General features: G+C 41.9%; 1 protein-coding gene across 1 annotated transcript in view; it reads right to left on the bottom strand.

Annotated features, from left to right (window-relative positions):
- The window catches only part of LOC115143707 (voltage-dependent calcium channel subunit alpha-2/delta-3-like), a 77,361-nt gene extending 65,421 nt beyond the window's left edge, over window positions 1-11,940 (bottom strand). The window contains exons 1-4 of the mRNA XM_065001687.1: window positions 11,409-11,940; window positions 10,377-10,458; window positions 3,320-3,436; window positions 783-842 (exon numbers count right to left, since the gene is read on the bottom strand). Coding sequence (XP_064857759.1) covers window positions 783-842; window positions 3,320-3,436; window positions 10,377-10,458; window positions 11,409-11,530 — 381 coding nt within the window. The 5' untranslated portion in view covers window positions 11,531-11,940. The remainder of the gene's footprint in view (window positions 1-782; window positions 843-3,319; window positions 3,437-10,376; window positions 10,459-11,408) is intronic.
- Window positions 11,941-12,255: the final 315 nt, after the last annotated feature.

Here is a 12,255-nt window from a genome sequence, read left to right as displayed (position 1 = left end):
GCTCACTGCGCCAAGGAAAAGGAAAGGAAGCCAGTGATAACAGCTGTACTGTCATTTAAAGAGCACAATGGCCAATGACGAGCTGTACAATACACCTGCATGAGAAGTTTGACACCACACCTGAACAGATGCCGCAGCACACACAATGGGAATATTCAATTCTCTCAAATTCCACAAATGTACGAGTATGTATGAATGTATGAACATTTCCTGTATGAAGTGGGCATATCCCGAAGACACAGCTGAATTGTCGTAGCATGACAATCCAATAATTTGTTTGTGCAGCATTACGTCTCATATCAGTGTACAATTTATATCACTATGCTTCGTTAGAAGACAAAACAAAAAAAAGTTCCTTGAGTGTGAAATTGCATTTCGGACTTGTCAAAAGAAGAAGTACCCCATTATTGCTAATGGTGCAGTTACAGAACATTATGATATAATATGAGTCCATTGTGGTTTGTCAGTAGGCGCTGAACTTGAATATTTGGCTTGTGTTTTTCCCAACAGCAGTTTACTGGAACTGTCGCCACTCCCTCTTCAACAGGCTACTTATAAATGATGATTACGCTTTCAAATAATCAGCGAGTTGTGACAGCCGCAGTTTGGTATGGCGTTCGTCAATGTATGCAGGGTTTGCTTATTAAAATGCGTCATTTATCATCACTGTGACAGGGTATTCATGCGAATGACTGTCAATGCCAGCAGACACTACACTGTCCTTAACCCCTTCTCTCACCTTGCTATAACTTACACCCCCCCCCCCCCCCCATCCGTCTTACCTGCAGCTCTGGGTCCTCCTCGTGCTGTAGATGGGCCTCCTCTGCTGCCTCCACCAGCCGCTGAAGGAGGGAGAAAAAGGAGAGATAGGGGAGGAGTGGAGATAAGGGAAGGGACACTGAGGGGAAGCATAAGCACACCAGCTCAACTCAAAGTCATCACCCATGTCCAAGAGTTATTTGACCCCCGACAATGTCAGACCGTCTCAGTAGCTTCTAGTTCCAGCCAGCCTTCTGCAGGGAGACATGAAATCTGCTGTAACTGAGGGCCAGAGAGCTGAGGGCTAAGGAATGGTCCTGACTGCCTGGCTGCCTGCCTGGCTGTTTGTCACGGACATAAAGACGGGACCAACATAATGTTTAGTCCAGTCTCCCTTCCATGTCTTGCACTAATTCTATATATTTTCCCACATTTAGATATTTCTGAAAACTAATGGCTAGACAATTTGCTGTGTTGTATTACTTTTCACATCAGTGTCCTATTTACATTTATGCTTTGTGACACCTGAGAAGACAAACCAACGTTCCTTGAGTGTGAAAATGCATTCAGGACTTGTCATAAGGCGAAGTACCCCATTATTGCTACCGGTGCAGTTACAGTATATTGTGATATTGTATGAGGCCATTGTGGTGTGTCAGTGGACGCTGACCATGGTGCTGAATATACAGTTGTGTTTTTCTAATAGCAGTTTAACCCGAAACTATCGCCACTCCCTCGTCAACAGGCTACTTGTGAATGATTATAGCGATATGTTGATGCTATTTAGTGATTGCTCATGCTCTTCGGTCGATGGATATATTCTTAATCCACTTTCAATGATATTCCTGACGCTACCCTCCCAGGATAAGGTTTCTTCAACACAGTTATATCAATAACCTGCCTCAAACGAAAGACCCCCTTGCTGTTAAAACAACATGAAACTTGTAGCAATAGGCCTATATTCTGTAATATTTTTCTGTGATGAGATTTTCCCATTCACGTAGGCTACTGTAGGCCGAGGTCTATATTTCTGCCTCGAAAGGCACCCACGGAAATTCGTGCGTTCAGTGAGATGCTTGATTGCCATATGGCCCAGCGTAGAACCGGAACCCATAACACGCAAAACCTTATATAGCCTCCTTGAAATGTGCTTGCCTGCGTGAGAAAATGCCGGCTGAACACCACAGTCATCGACGCGGTTCTGGAACAGGTCATTAATAACTGTCCAGCACATCAAAATAGGTGCAACGCAAACAGAAAATGGCGGTATGGCGTAAACACTTTTGTGACAGTTAAACTTAATTTATTTTCATACCGTTGCGTTTCAGTCTTAGATGGTGTCGTCAGCAATACAGGCATAATGAAATAAATAGGAAACCTCAAGCCACTAAATGCAAACAAATGTTTCTCCAGGCCTAGGTTATATTTTTGTGTGCAAATGACAAGATGCCAACATATGCTATTGGGTGGTCTTTCAAACCATATCAAATTAGTCTTACTGCCGAAAGGCAATTTCAAAACAGGTAGACTACCTCTTAAATCAAATATGCACGGCTCGCAAGGACTAGGTCAATATCATAAAGACAAATGACATCGTAATTGTTTAATTTTCATTTCGAATAGGCTACGCCACGACGCTGGTATAATGTGTAGGTTAGTGACCATTGGAATTTCTCTAACTGGATATAACATCTCGACTGCTGCCAATTTTTTTTCATATAATAAAAAATATGTTTGTATAATTTTCATCCGACGAATATAGGCCTCCAATAATTTTAAATATGCCCAATCAATTTAGTAGCCTGGGCTACATTCAAATAATGAATGTGTTTACACAGAAAGCATTAGTCCAATTTGCAGCACTGTAACACATAGATTGAAATTCTGCCTAATAAATAGGCCTAGAGAATGATAAAGGCAATGGGCACACTATGTAGAATTACAACCATGCAAGTAATACAGCCCGGCGCGGGGAAATCTGGCTGTGCGAGATAAACGCTATCATCTCACACCACTCAACTGGGGTTAACTATTAAAATAGGCTACTTGCACCTCTCCTCTCAAGCCCAATATACATTTCCAACGGCTATATATCTGTCTCAGGAGAATGTCTTGTAGTAAATAGCATACCGTCGCTGGATAAAATGCAACACTAGTGTAATTTAAACTTGAATTATGAATAGAAATACCCACAAAGCAGAAAGTGTGAGGAGGAAAAACGAAAAATACATGTCTGACCACTGAAATATGCGTACAATTGGTTATAACAGCTTCATGATCATGGATAGGCCTGTAATGAAAAAATGCCAACGATACAAAACGTGATAATAATCACAATAATAACAATACATCTAGATAATCTGTTGATCATTTTATATTTTCTTAACCTGCTTGCGGTGCAGGTCTGCAGCTGAGGCTGAGAAATAACAGAATGTCTGATATTTTTCTGAATTACTTTTAAGTCTCCTACTCTCAGTGTCTACATTAGGTCGACTTCCAGAAAACACCGTAAAAAGCACGTGGATGAAAGATAAAAGGACAGATATGCGACAGTACATACCCGCATGGCCTCCTTTTTCATCCGGAACATTTCCTCCATCTTCTTTGCGAGAGTTTTGACCACTTTCATGCCATCAATTTCTTCCACTCGGACGGACTTCTCAAATTCTTTATATTTCTGTAAATGACAGAGAGAAAAAATACATGTTATAACTCTCTAATATTTTGATACTGAACGAATAATCATCGTATGTTTGTGCACAGTTCACATACTACTATTACAAACGGAGGCTTCTAGGCTATGTCATTTATTTCACTGATAGATGTGAACAAAATGTGAAGAAAATGTGAACATGTTACAATAAATCAAAGCAACTGAACTCAAAGTTTATTGGTCACGTGCACAAGATAGCCTAGTGGTTAGAGCGTTGGGCCAGTAACCGAAAGGTTGCAACATCGAATCCCTGACCTGACAAGGTACAAATCTGTCGTTCTGCCCCTGAACAAGGCAGGCAGCCCACTGTTCCTAGGCCGTCATTGAAAATAAGAATTTGTTCTTAACTGACTTGCCTAGTTAAATAGAAGTAAAATACAGGGTGTCAATGGTCAAATGTGTGTGTGAGAATCACAAGTACATACTGTACATATCATGTCAATGAGGGGGCGGGGGTAAGCCAATGTGCCCTTTGTTTTAGTAACAGAGAAGGTGAGGTGAGCCTTGCACACACACACACACACACACACGTCACATCTGATGAAGAAAAAGCCTTCCCACTGGGCACAAACCGGTTTAAGGAATGTTGTTTCATTTCAATAAAATTACGTTAAACCAACGTTGAATTGACGTCTGTGTCCAGTGGGGTACTACATCTCAGAGAGTGGCTTGCAAGACCCAGTCTCAGATGATTGGCTGATAAGATGGATCCTGTTTCATTGAATTGATTGATAGGTTATCTTGTCTCAGTAATTGGTTGACAAGCTGTGGCTCTGTCTCTGATTGGCTGCTGGGTGGCCTGGGAGTGAAGGCCATGCACGGTTGGAGGGTAATTGAAATGAAGTCAAAGCACAGGAGAAAGATAATAACATGTCAGGCTTGGGAGGTTCTGGATAATGAACTAGACTTCACACAATGCTGAGTCTGCAGGATACACTGCACCTGCACTGGGACAGAACAAAGCCCAGCAGAACACACAAAGAGAATAGAACAGAACATTTAAAAAAGGTACACACACAAAATAATAATCACAGTATAACCTGCACGTCTCTCACGTCCCTCACACACACACACACACATATACAGTATATATTCCAAAGATACACATTCAAAGAAAGAAATACATCACACACACACACACACAAATCCTAGTACATGAGGCAACAAATTACCCAGGGAAAGGACGAGTGTGTGCAGGCAGTGGAGCAAAACAGTTAATTTCACGCCTGTCCTCCCTGCCTCAGCGCCCCCCACCTCCAGTCATCGGGGTGAGGTTAAACCCCATCCATCAATAGAACTGAGTATGATTATTGATTAAGGTAATGACTAATGTGTAGATGAGGCCTGAATGAACCCAAGCCCGAGGAGTCCACACACACACACACACACACACACACACACACACACACACACACACACACACACACACACACACACACACACACACACACACACACACACACACACACACACACACACACACACACACACCACAGTGTCTCCATTCTGTGTCTATAGTCCTGTTCTGTTGCCCACACAGCAGCTCAGCCCTGTGTGGAAAAATGCTAATTCCCCATAAAGCACCCAATGATCATCCTTAATGATCAGCCCTTACCATTGAGACGTTTCTCTCTCTCCACCTTCCTCACTGGCTGCTAAGAGAGGAAGAGGCCTGCTGATTGGATGTAATGTGTTCTGAACCAGTCACGCTTCCTTGAACCAGAACATGAGGAAAGTGCTTACATAGGCAGAAAGGAAAACAACTGCCGGGGACATTTGACTTCAGAGTGTTCTGTTCTCACACAAGTCAACAGAGAATCAGCTGTGGATGTTACGCAGTTAAAATAGTTGGGAAATGTTGGGTGTATTTTAATTTTATTTTTAAATCTCGGAAGCAAACGCTCATCCAACACACACACACACACACACACACACACACACACACACACACACACACACACACACACACACACACACACACACACACACACACACACACACACACACACACACACACACACACACACCACCCATATCTTGCTACAGAAGTGTGTGCATTGCTAGCGCTAGCAGTGTTAATGGTAATAGAATTGCAGCAGCAGCCTGGTGCTGAGCTGAGCTCCTCCTTATCACACACATGCAGTGAGGCTGATGAATGGAGTTGGATGGGGATATTTATCTCCTCGCATTTATCACCACTGAGTTCACACACAATCACACACAATCACACAACATATCTCACCAGCAGTATACAGTATGCAGTATGCACTGTATGAATGTAACAGATCAGGGTCGTATCAACTAGAAACCAAATGGAAGAAAACGGACTGAAACAGGAAGGGACTACCTGAACTTGTCCAATAAGATAACTGTCAATTTCATTGCAAAACTGTTTGCTACGGTTTATTACGGTGTGCAATAATGAATATGACCCATGTTTTCATCTGTCTCCGGTAATCCACTATTTCTGGCTTCAATCCAACTCATTTTTAAACCCCTGCAGGTCTGGAATAATAGAATTACAATTCATTTCACTGTTTCATTAATAACGCAATTGAAGTTAATTGAGCGTAAAAATCTGTAGGAATAAAATGATTATCTACATCCAGGTGTATGCACATAGGGCAGAGTTCCAATTCAATCTGTCTGCGTACTTAACTCAGACTTTCTGATCAAGTGTACACATTAATGGCCAGTTCTAATCCTGTGCGTATACTACAGTATACAGTGTCTTCAGAAAGTTTTCACATCTCTTTACTTTTTACACATTTTGTTGTGTTACAGCCTGAATTTAAAATAGATTCAATTGAGATTTTGTGTCACACAATACCCTATAATGTCAAAGTGGAATTTTGTTTGTAGAAAAAATGTAGAAATTCATTAAAAAAAAATGTAAAGCTGAAATGTCTTGAGTGAATAAGCATTCAACACCTTTGTTATGGCAAGTGTAAATAAGTACAGGAGTAAAAAAGGGGTTAACAAATCACATGGACTCCTTCCGTGTTCAATAATAGTAGTTAATATGATTTTTGAATAACTACCACGTCTCTGTACCACACACATACAATTATCTGTAAGGTCCCTCAATCGAGTAGTGAATTTCAAGCGCAGATTCAATCACAAAGACCAGGGAGGTTTTTCAAAGCCTCGCAAAGAAGGGCACCAATCGGTAGATGTGTAAAAAAAAACATGCAGATGCTGAATATCCCTTCGAACATGGTGAAGTTATTGATTAGGCTTTGGATGGTGTATCGATACACCCGGTCACTACAAAGATACAAGCGTCCTTCCAAACTCAGTTGCAGGAGAGGAATGAAACTGCTCAGGGATTTCACCAGTGGCGGCTCGCCCGTTAGGGTGTTAGGGGCGGTGCCCCACTTGTGATTGGTAAAAAAAAAAAAAAGTTTAAAACTTTTGATTAGTCAAGATAAATACACAATATTTTCATACAAAAATCTAGATTATATAACTAATGGATTATGTTTTAAATGCTCATAAAAGTGTAGCAAATGTGTACATTTTCCTGTTTCAAAAATATACTGCTCAAAACAAGCTGTGGGCGTACAGGCCGTGCGAACATTGCTTGGATTGTGTTGCCAGCTATTTGCTATGAAGGGGAACTGCCCCAATGAAATCGCAGGATTTCAAATCGCAGGATTTCATAGTAGGAATTATAGCAGCACCAAATACATGGACCGTCCTGGGGCTCAAATATGCATTCAGTCAGATCTTCTGGGTCTACTCTAGTCTCTTCCCAATGAGTCTCTCGCGCCAGATGGCTTACTTCCGCACCTGACTAGATCTGCTCCATCAGGTACAAGTTGTAATTCACTGGTAAATAAATCATCCTAACAGTCATGGGAGCCTGGGACCTGATAAACTGGACAACTACATCCAGCAAGCGTGGAAGGACAGAGGGATATACTAGCTAGAACCTTCTCATTGAAGATGTGGTGGGACAAAAAAAGCATGACCAATTTTATCGTTTCCCCCTGATGTTGTTTGTCAGGTTCTACTGTAGGTGACAGGGCGGCATGTGTGGACTAAAACAGCATAAAACCGAGTGTATTACAAAGCATGATCAAATGAATTAGCCAGCTACAGTAATTTTTGAGAAACATTGAGAAATAGTTTGGTCAATTTCTGGGGTTAAAATGAATCAGTTATGTACCTTTATTAAGCTTGCTTGTTAGCTCACCTGACAATTTCAAGTCTTTCGGAACTCATATCTGACTAACTTGGAAATATGAAGCTATTTCAGAATGAACGTTAACTGGCTAGCGCATCATGCGTTGTGACATTATGTTAGCTGTCTATCCCCTTTTAGATCACGTGTTTTCACTTATTGCATCTGCGTTCGTATTGCGTTTTCCCTGGTGCACTCGTTAATTCGTGAGCTGGCTGCTCTAATCTGTTCAAAACAGTGGCAGCATGTGCAGCAGGGGTCATTCGGTTTTTGACATGCCAACGTGAAACAGGTGTATTTGTGCTGTTGTTCAAATGCTCAGATGGCTTCATATATCTTCTCAAAGAAACTAACGGTAGTTCAAAAACTTGGCATCATCACTGTCAAGCCGCTTGGTCGACAACTCCAACCACCTGGCGCCCTGGGTATTCTGCCAATCCATTTTAAAACCGTTAAGAGTTTAATAGTTGTGATTTGAGAAAACTGAGAAAACTGATCAACCACATTGTAGTTACTCCACAATACTAACTTAAATTACAGAATGAAAAGAAGGAAACCTGTACAGAATACAAAATATTCCAAAACATGCATCCTTTTTGCCACAACTATTTTCCAAAAAATGTGGCAAAGAAATTAACTTTTTGTCCTGAACACAAAGCATTATATTTGAGGAAAATCCAACACATCACATCACTGAGTACCATTCTTCATATTTTCAAGCATGAGGGTGGCTGCATCATGTTATGTGTATGCTTGTTATCGACAAGGCCTAAAGAATCTTTCAGGATAAAAATAAACGGTATACAACTATAAGCACAGGCAAAAATCCTAGAGGAAAACTTGATTCGTGCATGATTCGTGCAGTCTGCTTTCCAACAGACACTGGGAGATGAATTCACCTTTCAGCAGGACACCAACTTAAAACACAGTTGCTTACCAAGATGAATGTTCCTGAGTGGCATAGTTACAGTTTTGACTTAAAATCGTCTTGAAAATATATAATGTCTGTCTAGCGATGATCAACAATCAACTTGACAGAGCTTGAAAAATTTTGAATTAGAATATTGGGCAAATATTGTACAATTACAGGTCTCCAAAGCTCTTAGAGACTTACCCAGAAAGACTCACAGCTGTAATCGCAGCCAATGGTGCTTCTACAAAGCATTGACTCAAGGGTGTGAATACTTACGCAAATGAGATATTTCCGTATTTCATTTTCAATACATTTGCAACAATTTAAAAAAATCACGTTTTCTATTTTTCATTACGGGTTATTGTCTGTAGACGGGTAAGAAAAATAAGCGATTCAATCCATTTTGAATTCAGGCTGTAACACAACAACATGTGTAATAAGTCCAGGGGTGTGAAGACTTTCTGAAGGTGCTGTACATAGTGCTCAGACTCCATAATGCCCATAACACTGACCACATTGCCAAGAGAACACACATGCTTTTCTTTTAACGTAACCTATCAACATTACAAACACACAAACAATAGATTGCCAATGGAAACTCCAAGGAACACATCTTATTGTTAAAAGAGTTTGCCCTTCCTGAAGTACTGTGAGACACACACACACAGGCCCAGCCAGAGCTCTGGCTCCCGCATTAGGGTTTCAAAATTCTGGTTCATTTTTGAAGATTCACAGATTTTCCAGAAATCCTGATTGGAAGATTCACAATTTCCATCTTATTTCCTTTAATCTTCCAATTGACATTCCTGAAAAACTGGGCATTTTGGGAAAGCTACTGGAAACTTTCAACACTGACCAGCATGCATTGCCTCCACTTGGATGACAGGTGCTGTAGTGTACACAACAGTACCACTTTTCACACTGGAGAGCCCACGTCTGCCCCAAGTGGTCATTTACTTTCACTTAGGGGGTTTTCTGCAAACCCATCTCTCTTTATCTCTCTCTTGTTCCCTCTATCTTCCCCCCTCACTCTCCCTCACTCTCTGAACCCCACCTATCGCCTCCAAACCCATCTCTCTTTATCTCTTTCCCTCTCTGTCTCTGAACCCCACCTATTGACTCCAACCCATCCCAGCCTATCCCACTCCACACACTTGTATTAAATGTGCCTCCTTGTCCCATTCATATCCTGGGGTTGAAACTCTTGACTCCAGAGAGTGAACTGGAAATGAGATTAGAGAAGAAACAGTGCTGTGGTTAATGGGCCATGTCCAGTACACACACACACACACACACACACACACACACACACACACACACACACACACACACACACACACACACACACACACACACACACACACACACACACACACACACACACACACGGGCCTCTGTACAACACACCTGAGTCCTTTCTGACCCAACATCCATATTTAACTGGGACACAGAATTGTATCAGCAGTCATTAAAGGAGAATGCAGCATTACAGCATACAGTGTGTGTGTTAGGCCAGTGTGTTAGGCCAGTGTGTGTGTGTGTGTGTTATACCAATGTGTGTGTTAGAACAGTGTGTATGTTAGACCTGTGTGTGTGTGTGTGTGTGTGTGTGTGTGTGTGTGTGTGTGTGTGTGTGTGTGTGTGTGTGTGCGTGCGTGCGTGCGTGCGTGCGCGTGCGTGCGTGCGTGCGTGCGTGCGTGCGTGCGTGTGTGCGTGCATGTGTGCATGAGCTCACCATAACGTGAAAATGTGTGTGTGCGTGGGCAGGAATGAGTATAAGGAAGATTGAGGGAAGAAAGAGATACCTTCTGCAGCAACTGGGATCCAGAGTATTTTGCAGAAATTGATTTAATTTCTCCACCAAACGCTGAGGCCCATAACTTCACCCTGGAAGCGAACAGAACATTGCTACATTGTGATATTTTGGTATTTTAACAGGTGAAAATAGTTGACTTGGTGAGATCACACACATTATGTCAGTAAGACATTTCAAAACAAATCTCTACGCCTGAAATCATACATCCATGGATATCTAGATAAAATCATAGATCCATGGATATCTATTGTCTGTGTGTCATATGGCTGAGGATAAACTATGTTCTTGAAGATACTCCTGTTCTCGAAAAACCACAAGACCCTCATATAAGAAATACATTGTTGGAGCGTGTTGAGTTTGAGCTGAGAGGACCAAGTCCATCAACAATATGGCAAATACTCTACATTGTAGACAAGTACTTAGCTGTTTACTAATGTTTATTTGGTGTGTATTGATGTGCTATAAACTGATGATTTATGTAGAGAAAGTTTAAAATGTTGCTCAAGTCTTCCCAAGTAGCCTCTAGATTGTTTCAGACTGTGGTGTCTCAATGCAGTTAACCTGGAACATGAAAATGGCAAATGCAGTATTTTGTGTAGCAGCGATTTTAGACATATGTGTATCAAAGACAACACTCTGTTTAAAATAAAGACATCTGTAGGCTACATTTAAATGGTGTGTGCGTATTATCCGTGTGTTGATTTGAGGTATTATTTTTATCATGCCAGATATTATAGGGTAAAGAGTATGCCCATTTTTTAAATGTATTTATTTGGACACCAACACTAATAAATAATTTACAAACAACATACATTATTATTATTATTATTATTATTTATTATTATGCTTGTTGTTGTTACAATGTCATTACATGCTGCTTGTTTACATTTGTTTATATAACAAGTCCACTCCTTACACACTTCAGGTAATCTAGCAGTTGAACAACTCAACAATATGCAGAGGTGTGACTTACTGAGTACCTGAAAGGTTGTAAAATATGAATATGAAACCTTCCACTCACACTGAGAGAGGAATCCCTGGCTGGGACCCCATCACCTCCACCACCGTGCCCAGCATAATCCAGAACAGGAGGAAGCTGGCGCAGCACACGTGTGGAAAGAGGATCCTCCAATTCCACAGCATCTTCACGAGTCTTCCCGACAACCGAACCCGGTACAATGGCACGCGCAAGCTCTTCTTTTACTAGTCCCGAAAACGCACTCAGCGCGAAAAGCAGCACATACAGACCCGGCACATTCGTGCCGCCTCCCTCGCGCCAGTCCCGCGTCCAAGGTGCCAGTTGTCACTCCTGAAGGGACCCGCGTGCTGAAGGAGATGGTTGAACTATGCACGTCGGTACAGGGAGGGACAGCAAGAGACTCAAGTCAAGCCTCCATTTCTGGAAAACGTTACAATTGCTGTTATCGTCTCTCAAGCAAATGACGATATTCTCTCGTGGGGATTTTCCCAGATTTGCGGAGCTCAATCTGAAAACCACCTCAACTGCTATCCCAGGGAACACTGGGGGAGTAAAACGAGGTATTGCAGGTAGAGCAAAGAGCGCGAAGCAGGGCGCGAGAGAGCATGAGCGAAAAGGACCAATATGTGTATGTAACCTAGTCGCATCACTTGCTGTAAGAACCCCGGAAAGAAGGTGAAAAGGTGAAAAGGTAAAACACGAAACTTTCACGCGGGAGCGCGCGCGTGCATCACAGGGGGATTCGACGGGTTCATTCAAGGCAGTGCAGCGTGACGGATCGACACTCGCGCTTCGAGGAGGGACCACAGTACCGAGAACATTACCGCAGAAACTAAATATATTCCTATGGCGCATACATTCTGAATAAGCATGAGTTCTCGGCCTACAT

The sequence above is a fragment of the Oncorhynchus nerka genome, linkage group LG15 (assembly GCF_034236695.1).
Source record: "Oncorhynchus nerka isolate Pitt River linkage group LG15, Oner_Uvic_2.0, whole genome shotgun sequence".
Classification (NCBI taxonomy): domain Eukaryota; kingdom Metazoa; phylum Chordata; class Actinopteri; order Salmoniformes; family Salmonidae; genus Oncorhynchus; species Oncorhynchus nerka.
The sequence above is the reverse complement of the archived record's forward strand: the minus strand, read 5'-3'. Positions and strand labels throughout refer to the sequence as shown.